Raw genomic sequence first — 21,672 nt, 5'->3', positions numbered from 1 at the left:
CCTTTCTCTTCTTCACCCATTAATGGTGGAACCCGATTTGAAGTACTATTAGCTTATTTCCCATCCTCTAAGGGCATCATTAATGTCTGCCAGAAAGGCACCGTCATGCCCCAGGGCTCTCGGCCCAACCGCTTCCTTCATGATAGGCGTCTTCCGTCTCTCATCAACTTCCTCCCATCTCCTGCCACTCCTCCTTCTGCTACCCCTCTGGCCCCTTTGCCGCCTCTGACAGGAATACCACATTCCTGTACCCCTCCTTGGAAGACCTTCAAAGGTGGCAACCAGCGCTACTTAGTTAACCCCAACACTCACTCTGTCGTTAAACACTCCTCTGACATCTGCCACCTCCTTGAAGACTTTGACCTTGATGTCCTTGCTCTTACTGAGATGTGGTACACGGCCAGCCCTGTCACTCTGTCACTATTTTTGACACACTCCTCCCAGAGGGCTACATGATTCTCTCTAAGCCCAGGCCTAACCAGTCTGGGGGAGGAGTGGCCCAGATCTTCCCTGAATGGGTCCATGCTACTATCATACCCACTCTGTCCTACTCTTCCTTCGAATGCCTCATCTGCAGACTTGGTGTCTCTCCAATCCTCTCGCTAACTCTTGCCACCATCTATACGACCCCTGGTCTGCTCTCCCTCTTCCTCTTGGGGTGGTCTGGCCTCACCTCTCCTCTCTTAGCCTCCACCTACAATCTTCTCTTCCTCAGAGACTTCAATATTCACCTTGACTCCCCTAATGTGGCCTCTGGACTCTTACGCATTCTCTGTGACTCTCTTTTCCTCGCCATTCTTCCCCCCGGTCCGACGCAGTCAGCCGGACACACCTTGGAATCTCTCATCTCAGCAGACATCCCCATCTCTAACCCTCTCACTAGACCTCTCTCCTGGTATGATCATGCACTCCTGTCCTCTCACCTGGATCTTTTGAGTCCCCTGACTAAACGTCTGCCCGCACTGCCAGTCTCCTCCCTCATTCGACCGATGAAGCGAGTGTCAGTTGCTGCCTTTGCCGCCACTTTCATTCCCCCTCCCACTCGGCCACTGACACTCACACTGACACAGCCCTTCTAACCTTCACCTCTCCATCTCCAACACTCTGGACATCCTTGACCCTGTCATGAGGATCCGCATGAAGCCTGCCTCCAAAAGCAGCATCTGGTATGATTCTGTCCTAGCCTCTCTGAAACGCAAATGCAGAGCTGCTGAGCGGAAGTGGTAGGCTTCGAGCACATCCTCTGACAGACTGGCCTTCCACCTGCTCCAAAGGCAATACAGACTCTATGTCCGCTCAAAGAAGGTCTATATCCAAGCCTGCATCTCTGGGCTCACTAACAACATGGCTGAACTGTTCTAAATCTGCAAGGAACTCGCCATTCTACTCTGCCATCCCTGACCCTCTGCACCGTACTGGATTCTCACTTTATAACCAAAACTCAGGACATCCTGTCCTCGCTCTCCTCTAGACCCCTCCCTTCTCCCTCACCTGCTATCAGGCCTCCCTTGGCCCCCCTCCACCGTCACTCCTAATCTCCCCTTTCTCACCCATATCACCGGATGTGGTCTCTAGACAAGTCCTCTCTATGAAAGTCTCCTCCAAACAGGTGCTCCCCTGCTCCTCCAGAACTGTTAAGGATAACATTGCCTCCCTTGCTTCAGCTTTGACTGATTTCTGATATCACTCCTTTGCCACTGGCTCCTACACGTTACTCCTCAAGCACTTCCTTGGGCACCCTCTCCTCAAAAAGTCTTCTGACGACCCCTCCTGCTCGGCTAACTACCACCCTATCTCCATTACCCCCTTCTTGGGCAAACTCTTGGAGATCCTGGTCATCTCCCAGTTGATCCATCAGACTGAATCTGTTGGCTGTCTCCACGACCACCTGTCTGGCTTCAGAGCAGCCAGAGGCACAGAAACTGCACTCCTGAACAAATGTGAAGACTTGCTCTCAAGTCACGATTCCAGCTCTCCTTCTGTTCTCACCCTTATTGGCCTTTCCTCTGCCTTTGATACGGTCAATCATGCCACCCTAATAAATCGGCTCTGTGATACCCATGGCATCATCAACCTGGCATTGGACTGGACCACCTCCTTCCTCTCTGACCGACCATCCCAGGTTCAACTGGGCCCATTTTTCTCCCCATCACACTCTTCACCTGTTGCGTCCCTCAGTGCTCTATCCTCACGCTGTTTCTCTTCAACATACACCTTGCCCCTCTGGCCTATTTGATCTCTGCCTTCTCTCCCCACTTCCAGTGTTATACGGACGACATGCAGATCTCATTCAAGCTTCCCTCCACTGCCTCTTCTTCCTCTCTCATTCCTGACTGTCTGACTGCTATTCATGCATGGTGTGCTGCAAACAATCTCTGCCTTAATGCCAGTAAGACTGAGTTCCTTCTCATTGGGACCCCTTCCCTGCTACTCTCTGGCCACCCTCCATTGGCCTCCTCCCCTCACCCTCTGTGATGCAAAAAGCCTTGGTGTCATCTTAGACTTCTCTCTCTCCTTCTCTCCTCACATCACAGACTTTGCCAAGAAGGCCCACTTTCACCTGCACCTCCTCAGAGGCATTCCCCCTTTCCTCACCTTCCCCCAGAAACTCAATGTCTCCAGTGCTCTGGTCCTCTCTAGGCTGTAATACTGCCACAGCCTCTTCCTCAATCTGCCTAAATCCTTCCTTTCGCCCCTTCAATGAATCCAGAATAGGACTGCAAGACTTATCATTGGCCTCAAGCCCAGGGACCGCATCTCTCCAGCCCTAAAATTTCTCTACTGGCTTCCGGTTGATATGATATGATAAGTTATTTATAACGCACTTAATACCCAGAGGTTTCTGAGCGTGGACCCAGGGATCGAACCTGTTTTGTGCCGTGTCGTCTTGCTTCCAAGTCGCACACGTTGCCCCTAAGCTATCCTCCCGAGACTATCAACTTCAGGACCCTCTGCATCATCCACAAGGCTTTCTGGAGCATGGGACCCTGCTACATCCTGCTACATCCAACTTGCTCTCCCTAAATACCTCCCTGCTAGATCGCTTCGGTCTTCTAGTTCTAACTCTCTGCAGATCAGACGCTTTTCCAAGCAGAGAGTTAGGGGTGGATCGCTCTTCCGCAGGAGCATCCCTCTGGAATCGCTTCCCTGCCCTTCTCAGACTTAAGTCAGATCTACTTAAGTTCTGGAAGCTTCTCAAGACCCTCCTTTTCTCTTCTTCTTTCCCTCTCCCCCTCCCCCACTAATGTTCCCTCCTGACGCATTGATTGGCTGCCTGGTTCCTTCTGATTTCTACAGTGCACCAGGCCATCCTTGCCCAGTCATCCCCTGCACCTCGGTCTTCCCTGACCTCCCCCGCAGCCCCACCTGCACTTGCCATACCCGGCACCCTCCCCCGCACTAGCCTGGCTGGGCCTGCACCAATATTGATCCCATCCAGCCCCATCCTCGCACTTAGCATGTGGACCTTCCCCTGCATTCCCTTGGCACTTGTCCACCTGGTCTCCCCATAGCACTCGTCTAGCCCAGGGGCCTTTTCCTCCGCTTCCACATCCCCCCAGCACTTGCACGCTCTCCACTCCTACCTGCTCTTCCTGCCCTCCTTAGCATTAGCGCATTCCACTCTAACTGGCACTTCGCCACCTCCCCACTCCCCTGCACATCTTGTTACTGCACTTGCACGATCCGAATAACAAGACCTTGTTTTACTGTTTTTGTTCATCCCTTCCTCCCCTTGTCTTGTTGTGCCTTGAAACACAATTTGCTGTATAGATGCATTATAAATACCCAATAAAAAAAATATATATATACAGCAATATTTTAAACAGGAATTCAATCTTATGTTTGTGTTTGTTGTCTAAATGAAGGGCTCTCTCCTAGATGGTACTTTTGCAAAAGTGTCTATTGCTGCTTGTGTGGTGTATCTTTTCAACAATTTTGCTCTCAATTAAAAGTGTAGCAAGAGCCAATAGTTCTCTTTGGTTGGTGGACGCTGCGTCCAGAGGCTGTTCCAAATGCTCCTGCAGAAGAACAGAAGATGGGTGTGAAATAAATTAAACGAGTTAGGCGGTGGTGGAAAAGAAGGCAGTGCTCAGCTATATTAAGTAAGGTTAGATCATAAAGAACGTCCTGGAACTACTTCAGAGTGATTTAGGGGAAGACCAGTGAAGTGGGTAGGCCATGAGGTACAGCACATGTTGCCATGTGATCTGCACGACTAGACAAAGTATTTAAAATACTTGTCAATGGTGCCAGTACATGAGCAGTTGGGAAACCTGTTCAAATGACATGGAGACATTCATTTGTTTGTCCAAAATCATTCCACACACAAGGAAATGAGCCTAGTCACTTGGTAAAATACCATAGGCATAAACGAATGGCAATTCCTCCCCATCCTCAGACTACGGCTTCCTTTGGCCATTTACTTTGGTCTCCCACTCTGTGCCCCTTTTGATAAAGCCCGCAAAAAATATATATATATATATTGTCAGTCCATCATAAACTCCCACCCCTACATTCTCACAAGTCAGTGCTTTGCAGAAAGGATCAAACTGTTTAAGCAAGATTAGTTTCGCAAAGAGATGCTCATTTTGGTGGCCGCCTTCTTATAAAGCCTCGGGTGGAGTATTAAGTCATTTGCTGCATCATTCATAGGAGGTAGATGGGTATGGGCTGAGCAGGGGTGGACTGGCCTATAAGGAACTCTTGAGATTTCCCGGCAGGCCTCTGCACCCTGGGCCTCTAATGTGTGGCAATGTTTTCTATTTCCAATTGTTCTCATAGGAAAAGGGTTGGGCTTGCAGAAAATGTGTAATATTGGGCCATTTTAAACATTATTTCCAGGGCCTGTCTTGGTTCCCAGTCCACCCCTGGACTGAGCATGCTTCTGTCCCAGTCTCTATGTGTAGTGCAGCATGCTGTTAAATTCGACTGCTCCCTCTGCTCCCAGGAAGGAGATGAATGGGTGGGGTGGGCTGTCGCCCCACTGCTATTGGAAGAACAAGTCTACCGTTGGCTTAGCCGTTTCCCTAGAACATGAGACAAATGTGCAAGTGAGAGCCGCATAACAAACAGAAGCGAGTCATCTGGTAATACACCCAAAAGGAAGTGCCGCGGGGCATTACAGGTGCACACGAAATGGATTAATTGTGAAACCCAAACAGGGACGAGTCCAAGACAAGCCTACATTGCAACAGTTCCCACGCTGCACTCCTCCTGCTCTGCTTGTCGGAGTCAATAAAAACAGGATTTGGACAGAGCAGCTATCAGACGTATCCCAGCGCCACCATGAAGAAAGCAGGGAGCACCGTCCTTCTGCTGGCAGCTCTGCTCGCCACCATCTTGGAGCTGCACACTGCATGCGGGCAAACGACTGCGAAGCCTACCAACACAGGTGAGTACCAGTGCTTTAAGTGGGGTAAGAAATTGAGGGGGGGGGGTCGTTTGGGGGCATGGCTTCCATTGTGGGCGTGGCCTAAAACGTGCACAAATCATTGTAAGGTGCGCAAACAAATATATAAATGTATGTGAGCATTTATATATTTGTATGCGCACTACTATGGTTTGTGTACCTTTCAAGCCTTATAAACATACCAATGTTACGGATTTCTAGGTTTATAAAAAGGTGGCTTGAAAAGTGCACAAACCATAGTAATTTACGCACACCCCGGCCCACATTAAGCACTGGTGAGTACAGAGCACCACACTCACCACACCGAGGGCCAGTGGGGGCAGGGGTCGTTTCCACGCCGTGCGAAATATGTTTGATAAATGCCGCTCGGAAACCCCAGCTTGCCCTGCAGGGGGCCCATGTATCTGCAATGTTTAGTCTTTTTTTAAAAAATTTTTAGCCCATATAATATTTGAGTATCGAAATGATAAATGGAAAATAATAGGAGCAGAGCATATATTTCAGTATTGGTGAGGTCCGGATTTAGATTGACTGAATCCTAGGTTAGTAACTGTGAGAGATTAGAGAGGCCATGGGAGCACTCAGGTGGGGATAATCTGCTGTATAACATATAACATAACATCCATGGACTCTGCGAGAGTTAAAGAAGAGAGACTGTGTAACTTACTTATGGTATGTAGTCGTTGGCAAGGAGACGGGACCTGAGCTTGATGAGGAGCAGCCAAAGAAAAAGAAAATGGAGGTGGGACGCATGCACGCAGGTATCCTCGCACGCGCTCGTCACCCGATCAGCTAGGATTTTTCTCTGCATGCAAGGGGTAGGCAGGCCCGGCCTTAGGGGGGCGAGCCGGGCGACCGCCCGGGGCGCCGTGAGCCGTGACCCCCAGGGCGCCATTAGCCCCCGCCACGTCCGCTCGGGGGAGTCTTTCAAGGGCTCCCCCAAACTGGCGTAGCGGGAGAAGGCGCAGCAGGCGGGCGCATTCAATGTCAATCGGGTGCTGAGCACCCGACCCGATTGTCACCAAATGCGCCCCACTGCCGTGGGCGCCTTCACCAACAAAAGGCACGGTTAGCCCCCGCCACGCCAGCTCTGGGGAGTCTTTCAAGGGCTCCCACGAGCTAGCGTAGTGGAGGCAGGCACCTCATTGTTAGGCAATGCGCATTTCGGAACAATAGGGTGCTAATGCACCCTATTCATAGAATTGCCTCCTTGCAGGAGCGAGGAGGTTTAAAAAACAAAAAAAACGAAACAAAAGTCACTCCGTGGCCACGTCCCCTGTTGACCAGGGCCGCGCAGGGAAGGGGAGGGCGCCAATCCGCCCAGGGCGCTGCTGCCCCTAAGGCCGGCCCTGGGGGTAAGAGTTTCATCTGACTACCGGAGCCTCGTTGCACACTTAAATGTGTTTGCTGTTGGGTCCGTCCATCTTTTGCCCAAAGAAAAGGGTTTTAGTGCTGTGGGTTCTGCGGAAGAGACTTTACACAAGCACATGCACACCCTTTTTTTGTCTCAGTCCACGCATAGAATACCTAATCCCCCGCACTATCGTGAGTGGGGGTTTAGATTCTATTAAAGACAAGGCGGCAAGTATTATGCTTTCAATCTTTACTACTGACAAAATAGCAGCAAAGAAAAAACTTTGTTCAAACACTAACTTTTTTCTTTTTAAAACAGAAAAAAAAATACATGCACCATAAGCACACAGTGCAGGAACCCAGTCCAAGATGAGGCTCAGACCAGCCCATCAACCAATCAGGATGAACCCACCCCCATAAATGTCCTTTGCTCTAATTGCAACTCCTCTTCTGATGCTGCAAATGACGCCCTAAAAAGCGAAACATAAAAGGTCCACAGACCAATTAAAGAACAGTCCAGCCAACTCCTCAAGGCGCAGACTCTGGAGACCTTCTGCTGATCCAGTTTTCCCAAGGTGATCAACCCGAAGCTGAAAAAGGAGACAAATGTTACCACTGGGTGGGTGGGCAGGATAATACTCGCCTCCTTGTCTTTAATAGAATCTAAACCCCCACTCACGATAGTGCGGGGATTAGGTATTCTATGGCACAACAAGGAGGCTCATATTATGCAAGTTTAAAGCCCTTGCATCACATTGAAAACCACATGATCAATCCGTTTATGATAAAACGTCTTAAAAGTAGATTCCCTGGACCAATCAGCTGCTTTTAGAATCTGCTCCAAACCTCCCCCAAGTGAAGCCTCTTTTGATGCCATGGCACCCCTAACTGAATGAGCTCCAAAGGAAGAAATGTCAATACCAGCTTCTTCAATAACCCATTTAACCCATCTAGCAAGAGTAGCTGAGGACACTGCCTTATGAGGCTTACGGTATGAAATAAGTAGCTGAGTGGTACCTGGGGGACGAAGATCTACTGTTTTAACTTCAAAAGATTTCAAACACTGAACCACACAATTTATTATTTTCAGGAAATGCTGGATAAGAAACAGAAGAAATCATACATTTAGTTCTGTTAGTCACAAAGAAGGTCACTCCCTGAGGAGTGAAGATCTTGTTGTCCACATCAAGAGCTCTAATGTCAGACACTCTCTTAATGGAGACAAGACATAGCAGCATTGCTAAAAAGTTGTTGAAGGAATCATTCCTGATTATGAGGCCAAGCAATAAATACATTCAGAACCTTATTAACATCCCACAGAACGGAATGCTTTAGGAGGAAGCTTAACTCTAATTGACTTCAGAGCCTTCCTGACCAAGAAATGTTTCCCAACTGGTTCCCCTTTAACCAGAACATGGCCAGCAGATATCGCTGATCTGAGCCCGTTAATTGTTCTATAGGCTTTGCCTTCTTTAAGCAATTCCACTAAAAAGTTTACTATGTCTACTGGAGGAGCAAAAATGGGATTGAGGTGTCTAACCATACACCAGCTAACCCAGCGGCCCCATGCCGATGAATACCCTGTCTTGGTGGAGGCTGCCCAGGAATCCTTGATGACGCTTATAGAGTCCTGCGAAAGGCCTCTGAAGCACCAGGAAGAGCTGAAATCCTCCAAACCATAAGGGAAAGATGTCCTTGAAGGACCAGGCTGTGAGGGAGACCCGTCGGGTCCATTAGGAGCTGGGGATGAAATAGAAGAAGGCAAGAAAAATCCACGGCCAACTCTAATAGAGCGGGAAACAATACCTGAGAAGGCCAGAACGGGGTCAATATTATCAAGGTAGCACACTGCCTGCGCAGCTGCACCAGAGCCCTGGCTATCATGGAGAATGGAGGAAAATCATAGGGGATAGGACCTGACCAGTCTTGGAGGAATGTATCGGTCACCAGAGCCATGGGGGCCGGTCTCCAACTGTAAAACCGAGGAACCTGGCAGTTGAGAGGGGAGCCAAAGAGGTCTATCTGAATGGGACCCCAAAGAGACTGTAACAATGCAAAAATACTCCTGTCCAGCATCCAATCGCTGCTGTCCTGAAGGTAACAGGAATTCCAGTCTGCCACTGCATTGCTTATTCCCGGAAGATACTCTGCTTGAAGCAGGATGTTTCTGTCCAGGCAATAATGCCAGAACACCCTTGCCAAGTCTGCTAGGGCCTTCGAGCGAGTCCCCCCCAGGTGATTGATATATCGAACTGCTGAAACATTGTCCATCCGAAGGAGGACGCAGCAATTCCCCTGATCTTTGAGAAGGCTCTTGACCGCGAAGGAACCTGCGAGCAACTCTAGGCAATTTATGTGAAGCAATTTCTCTTGATCTGACCATTTCCCCCCAGTGGTAATCTGACCTATCGCTGGCATCTGACTCGAGGACCACATCCGGAGAGGGCCCAAAGATCGCTCTGCCATTCCAGGCTTTCATATGCTTGAGCCACCAAAGAAGCTCCAACCGGGCTTCTGGATCCAGCTTCACCTTCTGACCATAAGACAGACTATTGCGCAGATGTCTTCCCTTGAGTCGTTGAAGAGCCCTGTAATGAAGAGGCACCGGAAATATAGCTTGAATGGAGGTGGACAACATGCCCACCACCCTCGCTAACTGGTGGAGGGACACAATCCCCTTTCTTAGGATGAGGCAAATTTTTTGGGAATTTTCAAGAGCCTGGAGTCTGGGAGAAGGAGGATGCACTGCTTTGAATCTATATTGAAGCTTAGAAATTGGATACATTCAGTAGGACAAAATATGGACTTTTTGGCATTTAGAACAAACCCTGGATCCTGCAAAAGAGAGATCGTCAGATCCAATTGACCCTGCAGAATCTGGAGATCCTGGGCTGGGAGAAGAATGTTGTCTAGATAAATTATACTCCTGATCCCCTTTGACCTGAGGAAGGCCATCACTGGCTTCATTAGTTTGGTGAAACACCACGGGGCTGATGATAGGCCGAACGGGAGAGAGGCAAACTGCCAAAGGCGACCCCCCCCCAAAGGAACTGAAGAAACTCCTGATGTGGGGGAAAAACAGGGACTACCAGATAAGCGTCCTTGAGATCTAACTTGACCATCCAATCCCCTGGGAGCAGGGTATCCCTCAGAAGATGAATGCCCTCCATTTTGAAATGATGGTAGACTACAAATGACTTGAGGGCTTTGAGATTTATCAGGGGCGAAAACCCTCTTCGGGCTTCGGAACCAGAAAAATCGTGCTGAGGAATTGAGAAGCCTTGAATGTGGCCGGGACTACCGCACCCTTGAAAACAAGCTCTTGAATCTCCGGGTCCACCAGCTTCTGCTTCTCTTGATCGAACACAAGAGGTGGAGGCGGCGAGAGTTGACATGGAGAGGAGTAGAATTCTATCTGAAATCCCCGAACTGTCTGTAACACCCCTGGTCCGAGATGAGACTTTCCCAATGATGAAGAAATCGTACCAACCTGCCCCCCAAACCTTTGTGGGAAGAAACATTTACGAGACAAGACAATACCTGGAGCGGATCTCGCTCTACTTGCACCTCTGCCATTCTGACCTCTCCACTGAGTTCCTCTCTCGGGATAGAAGGTTGTCTGCGAGCCTCGAGCAGAGGAAGAATGATGGGCCCCTCTAGAGGCGTATTGTTGTGGTCGGGAAGAGCCCTGGAAAGAGGAACGGCCAGAAGAGCGGGCTCTTCCTCGTCCGGTCTTATCAAAAATTCTAGGTGCAAAAACCTTTCTAATGTTTGTCTGGGCCTTGTCTAATGCAGTAAAGGTATGGACATAAGCTGAGAGGTCCTTAATAAACTTATCCCCAAAAAGATTTCCTTGAGCTTTGGGACCAGCTTCTCCCTCCGCCATTTCCTGTAGCTTGGGATCTATGCGCCTAAGGAGAGCTTTGCGCCTCTCCTTGGAAATACTGGAATTAGCATTGCCGAGCAGGCAAACGGAACGCTGCACCCAGCCCCTGAGCGCCTCGAAATCTATTTGTGATTCATTAATAGCAGCCTCTTCTGCCAATTTGAATATTTGGGTCAAGGGCCCTAACATGTCAAACAGCTTGTCCTGACAACTCTTAAGTGCCCCATCACCTCCTTTCTTTGGGTCTTTACCCCTTTGGGACAAAAAAGCAACCATGGACTGATCAATAACAGGAGTCATTGCCACCTTGTCAGGAATAACAGGACGGGGGCATTCTGAACGTAATTTATTCCTGTCTTCGCTAGGAAGAGCCCTCCTAACCCAATGATGGAGGAAAGAGGATACTGCCTCAGCAGGACACCATTCCGCTGACCTAGGGTGCTGAATGAGGGAGGGATCAAAAAACGGGACCCGGTGTTATCCAACAATTGCTTCTCAGCAGTCTGGGATACCCCCACAGATGATATTTACCTTTTACGCCTCTTGGGCGGGGAGTCCGAATCGTCAGAGGAATCAGGGGTGATAAAGGAGGAGAGGCCACCCTAATTGGGGCTGAAGACTGGGCAACGCCCTCACCAAACTTACACTTTAAGGCTCTAACAGGGGAGTCGGGGGAAGAGGGAGAACTCTGAACTGGGCTTAGTTGCCCTTGTAAATGTTTAGTTTTGGTTGTGCACTTTCTGGGCGCTGTAGAAGGTCCCTGAACAGGACTAGGATGGAAGTCGGCAATCTTATTAATTAGCCTGTCAAAAGCTGAGGCTAAGGTTGAGTTTAAATTCAACAGAGCTGAATCCATGAAATCCTTTATAGCCCTGGAAATCGACAGGGGTGGAACCAGGGAGGACTCCCCCAACCCCCTCCTTCCGGAATCCTCATTAGGTCTATCACTTTTCTTTGAAGCCGCCTTAACCTGGGTGCTGGCATCCACTGAGGGAACCCCTTCTACCCCTTTATTTGACTGCATTGTTGGTAACAATGAAAAATAGAATGTGAAGGAAAACCACACCGAAGTGACACTGACCAAACAGAAGGCCCATCTTGGACTGGGTTCCTGTACTGTGTGCTTATGGTTCATGTGTTTTTTTTTTCTGTTTTAAAAAGAAAAAAGTTACTGTTTGAACAAAGTTTTTTCTTTGCTGCTATTTTGTCAGTAGTAAAGATTGAAAGCATAATATGAGCTTCCTTGTCGTGCCATAGAATTTGTGTATTTTGTGACACGCTTTAGGTGCGGTCACTGCAATGTCCTTTCAAGAGATGAGGGAGGTTTGTTCTAGTCCGAAAATCTGGAACGTTGTCAACAAGTAGGTGTGTTGCGTCCTTTTTTGTTTTGTTTTCCTATGTGTTAACTGGTAGGAAGGGCGTTGTTCGAGAATTACTAGGACTTTCAGCGAGGTGTCTCTAGGGCTTTACACCGGTCACCAGTCCTAGTGGGAAGGGTATCGCACAAGACCTTGGCGCAAGGTTTCCACCAGTCTCCTCTCCGAGGAACTTTTTTCTTCTAAAACTTCTCGGGAACACCTGGGCCCTTTTTCCCTCAATGCTTTTTCTGTTTATCATTTCTCTTGAGCTGAAGGCATTTGCTTGTCTGATATGTTTGGGTCATTGATAACAGTAGAGCAGTGTCTCTGGAAGGAGTTCAAATAATGCATGATCTGAGAAGAGACTAAAAGTTCAATTGTTTCTTTTTATTTGCAAAAATTCCTACGTGCAAAGAAGTAGGATTACAAGATATATGCTTTGGGATAACGATGTATAGCCGTTTGGTTAAAAAATACTACAATTGGGAATCTCTTTTTTACTCCTCAAAAAAAATTTTAATCCCAACTTCAAAAAATAGGGAGTAGAATACTCCCAACTTCAAAATCGTTTCTGTTGCCCATGCCATCTCAAATCCAATGGGAAATGTAAATGCATTCACATTGTCCCACAACTGCCCTGTGTTGCGTCACATTGCCCCTTAATACTCTGTGTCGCTCTGAATGCCCAGAAACTGACCCAATGCCCCCTAAAATCCCATGTCACTCTTTTGTCCCCTAGAACTTACAAATGTCCTATCACTCTGCCAACGTGATTCTTCCCATGTAACTTACATTGCCTCAATTGTCCCCCGCCATATCTCATTGCACCTCGTTTTGCCCCATGTCACACATTGCTGAGACCTGAACCATTGCCCCTGACTAGCCCCATGTAACTCTTAATGTCACACCCCACAGTCCAGTGATCAGCCTGACCTAGCTCTGTTGGTCCCATCACTGCCCCATTGTTCTGGCACCCTCATTGGCCCAGAACAGACTCATTGCGTCCGATTTGATTGGCGTTCTCATTGCTTCATGGGTTGGCCCATGCCACTCACATTGTCCCCAGAATTACAGCATTGTAGAGTGATTTGCATTGTGTCACTCTACTTCCCACTAGTGGTTCCCCATGCCATGGCCCACAGCCCCTTGTTTTTGTCCCTTTTCACTAGCACTACCCACAGAACTGCTCCATCGCCCCTAAATGTTTCCATGCCAGACTCATTGCACCCTTCAGTTTTGTTCCACGTCGCACTCACTGCCCTTAAATGGCATCATGCCCCATCCCACTGTGCCCCGATTTTCCCATTGTCACTCCTACTGCAGCTGCTTCCTCACCTTTTTGTCACTTGTCAGATCCCTAAAACTGTCCCTTTTCATGTCACCCCCTTATTTTCTGTTGCACAAAGCTTTGGAAGGAACTCTGGCAGAGATCCTTCTCTCGGAAGCAGGTAGTGAGGCAGCAAATTCGAGATTGCGGTGCGATTAGGTTGTGCATACTAATCCCTGCCACCCCCACCCAAACGCCCTTTCTTTCACTGCCCTCATGCTTTACTTCATCTTCCTGCAGCCCAGGGCCAGTGCAAAGACTTTTATCACCCTAGGTAAAGTGTCAGATTGGCGACCCCCACTTAGGCACTTGAGCACTTTCCTTTCATGCTGCACTTGGTACAAATATTTAAATGTACTTCAAGGCCCACATTAATACTGCCTTACAGAACAGAGCTTTAAGATTTCTCATGGCCATGTGCGAGAAAGCCATCCAGTCCTGTTTTTGCTTGGAATTCTGGGACTTGTAGTTTTCCTAAATTCTAAGTGGGGAAAAATATATGCCAGTTTAAAAAACATTTTCATGCTGCCTGCATCCGTACACGTACGTTCAGTCTATATGCAGGCAGATGCCTGCGCCCATACACGTACGTTCAGGCTATATGCGGGCAGATGCCAGCATTAGCATATAAGAACTTACTCCTGTTGGATTTGACAGGAAAACATGTCACTGTAAGAAAGCATGTCCAGACTGGCTGCACCAAGCCAGTATAGCAACCTGCCTTGGTGATGCTGTGACTACCTGACGCATCCTGTTCAGACATGTGACTACCAGCACCACCATGACACAGGCTCAATGAGTACCTGAAACATGATACCCAGGCATTGTGACATTTATGCCCACTCCTCTACTGGTGGAAGCTATTCTGAAGCAGCTGACAGTAGCTGGACTAATGTGCCCTGGAAAAAGAAATCTCTTTATCGACCACATGGCACAAAAAAGTGAGGAGCCGCTCAAACTTTCCCACATTGGTTCTTAAACAAGCCTATTCTGGCATGAGCCACTCTGCTGAGATTGGTAATAAGGGTGCAAGGAGGACCTTTGTGTCCTGGTAGAACTGGACACTGTGGACTGCTGCTGTCACAGCCCACATACTTTAAACAGGCCACATTCAACCATCAGAGGGTGAAGACCTTTCACCAGGCCCCCGTGCAACAGGTTAGGGTGGCAGCTGCAGTGACTGAGCATGGTAATGTTCTCTCTGAATGGCCAAATTGGGAAACAAATTATAATAACCTAAAAAATATTAGGGTATCAAAAGTAAGTAATATTATTTCTGATCATGTTGCATATTCCCGCTTGCTCGGCTGCTATGCAGTTAGAAAGAATGATCAAATGAGTGTGATAGGTCGCACATCTGTTTTTTAAATTAATTTCATGTTTTCTAATGAAAGAATTGGCAAGCCGTCTCAAGGCTTTATGATAGCTCTGGAAGCCTATGTATTATGGCACAATAATTATAGATAACAGTGACAAAAAATGTGCTTTGCATTCATGGAATATTAGGTGACTTAACAAGATATGTCTATGCTGAAAGAAAGCACACAAATCTAACATCTCGTGCTCACAATATAACATAATTAACATGGCCTTTACAAGAGGGGCGACACAAAGGGCAAATTGAGGTTTTGCTTTGTACAGAGAGAAGGTCTCATTCTACAAACGTTTTCTGAAAGGGAATAATGTTTTGCGTGTCCAGGACTTTAATGCATAAAGCTGGCATACTATAGATTGTGTTGCAAAACTGCACTCCATCTGCCTTCGTCTCATCGCCGTCAAAAATCACACCTCCATACAATGCTGGTCCAGTGGGTAACTGTTGCCTGTCTTGTCAAGTGCCTTGCAACATGCCACCTGTGCCTGGCCCCAGTTATAGGGTTGTTGTGAACAGACACATAGAAAAATTGGATATTTAGGCTCAGTTATAGACACTGACAAACAGAAGGACGGTCTGCAACCCAGAACAGTGACACACTCATAGAAGGGAGAAGTTATTTTCGCTCATTTGATCATCATTCTTTCCACAAAGCTTGAAAAAGACCTTTATATTATGTAATAAAATACACGTCTTCAAGCAATTGAGAAGTGGCATAGAAAGTAATTGTTTCTGCAGACATAACTTGGAGGTTTACGGCGGGATGCTTCTCTGCCTCCTTTCAAGCCCCCTCCCCTTTAGTTGAATACACCCTGGCAAGACCTGGCTCATAGTTTCGTTTCCACACTGCGACATACAGAATTCCCACCTAAGCCCACTCTCTGTGCCTTTAAATCCTAGTTTTGGGCAGAGCAACGACCCACATAGCAACTTCATGTGAAAATGTTTATTTGAAAGGGAGTGTTATTTAATTTATTAGGTCTCCATGATGAAAGACAGAAAGGCCCTTGTAGAGGCCAACCGAGACAGAACCACAAAACTAAGGACTAAGGAAGATGAGGGTGGGGCAAAAGGCAAAAAAACCGCAGAAAGCCTAATTTTCCACACCCCATGTACAGTAAATATTTAAATAACATATGTGTGCAGTACAGCCCTGCTTTTTGAACTTCAACTGCAGTACCTTTGGAAAACTGCAATAAACTTAGGACTAAAGGAAAGCATATGAGAGCAGAAGCTTTATGAGCTGCACATAACAGGCCTGAGTTAACTTAAGCTCTGTGTCTGTCTTTCATGCTTAGCCTTGAAAGGAACAGTGGAGCAGGCTGGCTGTCAGGACCTGTGCTGTGGTTAAGGCAAAACTGGTGGCAGATGGCAAAGCCATTTCCTGAAGGACAGATGGACACACACACCTCGATGTCAAAAACACAGCACAACTGTACTTATGTCTGTTCAGCACCCAGAGCCACAAACTAGTGGTTTCGAAGCAAAGTAATAAGGAAAGACAACGAGCATATGGGGCAATGATCGTGTGTTGACAGGAAAAGAGATGGAATTGTTACAGTCACAGTGTCTGTGTCACTCAGTTTCTGCTTTCCTATTGAATAGGAAAGCAGTATTGGCAGCTAAAACATCGTCCACGGCCCCCGCCCCTCTCCTAGCTGACCTGGGAAATGGTCAGCAGATCCCAGATATTTTCCCATGGCCACAGGGGTCACAGTGACACACGCATACATGTACACACTAATTTTCCCTTCCGCTTCCATACATCTATTCTCTATCCTACCCAGTTTAGCTATTGCCGCCCCCTGACTGAGAGGCAGAACAATTACAATAGGGCACCACTCACCTGCCTGTGCTGTGCATGTGTCTGAGTCTCTCTCAGCAGGCATGGCCGCTACACACTGTGGCAGGTTGCAGCCAGTGTGCAGGGCAGGCCAGGGACAGTCCAGACCAGATGACCATCCAGAAGAGAAGAACATTCACACAAGCCTCAGTCACGAGGGCACGTGCAGTGCTAATGCGCAGGTGTGGCCCGAGGCCCTGCACACAGCACAACACGCCACAGCCACACCCGAGTCCCGACCCGAAACTCACGGTGCCTACTGTGCTGACTACTGCTGCTGAGAGGGCGGCCCGCCTCACGATGCGAGAGAGAGAATAATAAATATATGTATGCTAAACATGTATAAGTGGTTATTGCCTTTGGCGGCATTTGAAACTTTAACAAGCACCTAACCTTGCTTAGTGCTAGCACCAGCCCTGCTGCATCTTCCTTTAGGTCAAGGATTGGTGAGGCTCGTGGGCCACTTTGAGGAATTCTCCTTCTGACATCTATCTTTTCTGCTCCTCATTTCATCGTGAAACGGCTTTGTGGTACCAGTGGTTAGCAAGGTCAGGGAAAGGTTGACTCCACAGGGACTCGACAGATTAGACAAAAAACGTTACGTTTAAAGGGCACATTCAATTTCCAAAGCAAGGGTATGGGCAACAAAGGGAAGCAATATGCAAGGAAGAAACCTAGAAAGCTGAGACGGATAAATGTAATGGCAGACAAGTAAGCAATTTCAAGGAGCACGCTTTTTCCCCAGTTTGTGATGCCAGGGAGAGTTAACAGATAGCACAGGGAGATACAAGGTCCAACGTGATGAACGTCAGACCTCATACCCCTTCACTCACTCATCCATCGTCACTTCCCTCAACGGAAAGGAAGTGCTCCTAAGACTGAACGCAGCTGCAGTGCATATTCTTGGGCCACTGGCAGCAGCTTGCTCTCATGCATATGGACAGTTGGACTCCTCAGTAACTCCAGAATGGCCAGGGTTGCAGACCCTATTAGGTTTGTCTGTGAACAGCACTGCTACCCGGTATTACACATCACTGGAGATGGCTTGTGAACCAGAAAGAGGTTGCCAGGTAGTGACACGGTGTCAACAGGAAGTAATGCATGGAAATTACAGCGGTCACCTGGAAGTGATGCATGGGAATGATGAGGGTGACTGTGAAATAAAACATTACTTAAACATTGCCAGTCTAACGTAGGAGCCAGGTAGTACATGACCAAGGTATCGCTCTTCCAGGTACTGTTGGCATTACCTGCACAATAACATCTCTGCAAGACATTATTTGTTATGAACGAATGAGGAACTTAGGGTTGCTCAGGTATGATTTAGCCCTTGTCCATTGAGGACAACAGTAACCTAAAGTTGGAAGCTGTGAAATACTTTTCAGTGTTTCAGGTGGTCTTCTTGCGATCTTAGTTTGCTATTTAGTGGGTTCCAATGTCTGCATCTAGTCTAGTATATTCACAAGTTGGCATAGCAGATCCATGTGAATTCCGCTGCAGGCTATTTTTCCCAAAGCCCTAACCATAGTTCGGGCTATGTTTAATGTTGGCAAAGAAATAAAATCTACTTCTTAATGAGGACACGTTCCTTAAATCCAAAAGATGCTGCCGTCAGCACCGTATTTGGTGGAATGCCTCTGATCTGATCTTCAGTGGGTCCCCGAAACCTATTTTCGAGTTGAAACTGCCGCCTACTGCTGTGAATGGATTATCATTAAGCTTGTGAGGGGCAGCCCCGCAGATCTCTGATAAACAAATCTGATAATCTATCATAGCAGACTTTTCCTTTAACAAAGTGGTTGTTATAAACATTTACAGCATAAACAATTGCTTTAGTTTTCACCAAACCTAGCACACTCCAGTAATCCAGTGGAGAAAGAATCTGTGTTCTTGTTGCCTCCACTTTGGGCTGTAAGTCAGGAAGAGCTTGAAACTTCCTTAGGATGTGGAGCAGGATGTGGACTGATGATCTCACTGCATCTATCTGGGAATGAAAGTGTGTAACGAAAATGGCGCCAACGTTTCTTGTCTTTTCTATGGGTATAGGCCCAAGGAGATGGGCCCTGCGAAGTGGGTAGACTGTAGATTGAATTCACAGCTGTTATTAATATCAAATTGAATGATGCTCAATTTATCGACCTCCGAGGGATGGCAGCTGAGTCGGCCCAGGTGGGATTCAAACCTGCAACATGCAATGTTACCTCATGTCCGAGGCGAAAGCGGGAGCAGTGCTCCAGAAATCTACTGTGAGGCTCTGAAACATAAGCGTTTGGTAAATGCATCAGTCTGGTGTTTGCTTATGTGATACTGCCTTGATGACCCAGGATGCACTGTTTGTTCAATGTGTATATCTTAGAGTGCCCTTTTTCACTCGTGCTTCCATGTAACACTAAATAAAAGTGATAGAGGCTACATCTGTGCAGACCCCAGGCTCACGCACTTACATTCTACAAGCGCTGACTTAAATATTCATTCCAAAGTTGATAAAATAATGCCAGTTTCTAACTTGGACTTCACCATCGAGCATACCAACTGAATCACTTCATAATAATATTGCGTTTTTGCATTCCACTTTATGGCGGATGCCTGCTTCTGAGCGCTGTAATGATGCAGTTGCTATGGTACCCGATGTATCAACTTGGGATTGATAAAGGCTTTCTTGGAATCCAATTTGCCAGCTGCACGCTGGCCCGATGTCTGAGACAAGCGCTTAACCCATAAACTATCCAACCCTTCAGCTTGAGCGCTGTGTAAGAAGGAGACTGTTATCATTGTGCCCCAGTAAGTGGCAGGATGTTGTAAAGATGTGCAAAGAGCCGTTAACCCCAGTTCCCTCTCATCCAGTGCACTAAAAATGTATAGGGCCAATAGAAAGACCATGAGAAGAACAGATCCAATTCCTGATCCCAGCCTAAAATACATTTATTTTGTATATGGATGCATTCTCCTGTGCTTAGGCCAGTGGTCTGCAACCTTTGGCTCTCAACGTGTTCTGGACTCCATCTCCCACCTGCCCTAGCCTGCAGAGTCAGTGGTGGGGGAGCACGAGACCTTCAGATTGATACATTGATTGTTGTTACAGCGCTTGGAAGCCTGAGTAACCCTACATGAAGTGCTATATGTGTATCTAGCCTATCTGTACTTGGTGCAGGGAGGAGAGTAAATGTAATGTGCGCATGCCTAAGTTTGTCCTAGGGTGTTTGTATTACACTTCATGTGTCTGTGGAGGTTAATTTCAAGATCTGCTGGTCTGTGGGCGCTATGGGCAGGCACCTGCGCGTGTCTGACGCAGGTATGTTGGGGTTCAGATGGCCAAGGGTCCATGCACTTATTGACGGGCTGACTTTTTCTACCTGTTTATCGCACTTCAGTGACACCTGCTGACACATGTTCTTCGTTTGGGAGGTTATCTGATTGGCTGAGAGTGGCTGATATCTGATTTAGCTAAACTACGCTGCATTACAGAGGGTTCTGTGTGAAATAGGTGGTCTATAGAGAAAAAGGCAGAGTCTGCAGATTACTGACATCGCCCCTCCCCCACAGCCTTTGCAGCCAGCTTGAACTCTCCGCATTCCCTACAGCCCAGTCGTCCTCCTCTGTGGTTGGACTCCGATGCCTTTCCATCCGGGCCTCTATGTCCAAACTCTGACACCACAGGACGCCCTTTCTTTCTATGTTTCGGGGAACTTGCAAGCCTAGTCTATGAAGTGCTTCGCGCAGGGGCGCGCGGCTTGCTTCATTGACAGCGACCGCCACCGACACGAGAAGTGCTGCAGCTCCCAGTGTGCCCATTAGTGTCTCCAGCCACTGGTCCACACGACTGGGGAAGCAGGCAGCCTGCTGCCCCACTCCTTCCTCCAAAGGCTGCCTTCCATAGTTGAGAGCGCCGACCCCCTCCTCCACTATGAAAACAATGATGAGACCCAGAGGAAGGAGAACTGTGTTGGGTGAGCAAGGATCTTGAGCCAATGAATACAATTACTGATGTGATTTTTTTGCTTCTTAGTCCCAAAAGAGAAGCCCGGAATATGTCCTCCACAGCGTTACCATGAGAAGGACCCGTTCAACGATGCTTACTGTGACACCGATGAAGACTGCACTGGCAATAAGAAGTGCTGCGTTGACAATTTTGACAAAATGTGCAAGCCTCCAGCTAAAGGTATTTATAATTGACCATGTACGTTCATTACAGTCGTCTTACTTTCCCAAACACAGACATTTTCTTTTCAGCAGTGCAAGAATGAACACATTAGGCTTCATGTGAATGACCTATCTCGTGATGTTGAACATCTCCCAGCCATGTCACTCACTCCACAGAGTAGGAGAAAAAGATTCCCTGTGTGCTGTCTCACTGTCGAGGTCATTGCAGCATGGGATGCCGCGTGCTGTAAAGGCCATGCTAAACATTGTCACTGTGAGATGTCGAAAGCACTGGAACTATGGTCATCATAAGAGGTCTCAGCAAGTGTGACACCGTGAGGTGTCTCACTGTCTAGAGCTCTAGAAGCTGCGTGGAGTACAGGGAGCACTGCCATCAAAGGATGTCTCCTGTAGAGCTGGATGGAAGCAATAGCGTCATGAAATGTCTCTCGCTGTTTAGAGCACTAGAGAACATTGACAAAATGGGCCTGTCTCTCACTGCCGAGAGTGCTAGGAAAATGGCTCTACTGGATGCACTAGAATACCCACACTCATTCCTAAACCCAGTAGCCTAGGTTCCAAAGAAGAGTAAAGCTCCATGTTAAATTCCTGCCAAAGTGGCAAAGAACAAATAGCCTTTAGAAGGTCAACCAGGCATTTGAACATATGAACCACATAAAGGTATTGATCACACACATGCAGGCACGCACGCACGCACCCTTAAAGTCAAAACATAGTACATTAGCCAGCATTTCTGTAGCCAGCACACTTTCCCTGTATATCTGATACCTTGATACTAGTACTTTCCTTGTTTGTTTGCCATTGTTTATCTTATTCTGAAAATCACCCTTCCTTCCTCCCTTGGACATCACCCATCTCATTCCTTTCTTCACATGTAAGCTACTTCTTCAGTCTTCCTTTGATGCTGTCTGTCCACATCCAAAACATAAAGCAAGCAGGGTTGAGCAGAGAGGGACATC

At 47.6% G+C, this 21,672-nt stretch overlaps 1 protein-coding gene across 6 annotated transcripts in view; it reads left to right on the top strand.

Moving 5' to 3' along the window:
• Window positions 1–5,118: 5,118 nt before the first annotated feature.
• The window catches only part of LOC138580567 (WAP four-disulfide core domain protein 3-like), a 96,559-nt gene continuing 80,005 nt past the window's right edge, over window positions 5,119–21,672 (top strand). For 5 of the 6 annotated variants that reach the window (XM_069651215.1, XM_069651212.1, XM_069651214.1 and 2 more), the window contains exons 1-2: window positions 5,119–5,392; window positions 20,559–20,711. In XM_069651215.1, the coding sequence (XP_069507316.1) occupies window positions 5,287–5,392; window positions 20,559–20,711 (259 nt within the window). In that variant the 5' untranslated portion in view covers window positions 5,119–5,286. The remainder of the gene's footprint in view (window positions 5,393–20,558; window positions 20,712–21,672) is intronic. The other variant, XM_069651211.1, reaches the window with a different exon arrangement.

Source organism: Ambystoma mexicanum, chromosome 3p, assembly GCF_040938575.1.
Source record: "Ambystoma mexicanum isolate Mex_15411 chromosome 3p, UKY_AmexF1_1, whole genome shotgun sequence".
Lineage (NCBI taxonomy): Eukaryota > Metazoa > Chordata > Amphibia > Caudata > Ambystomatidae > Ambystoma > Ambystoma mexicanum.
Note: the sequence above shows the minus strand (reverse complement) of the source record. Positions and strands in the feature narration are given on the sequence as shown.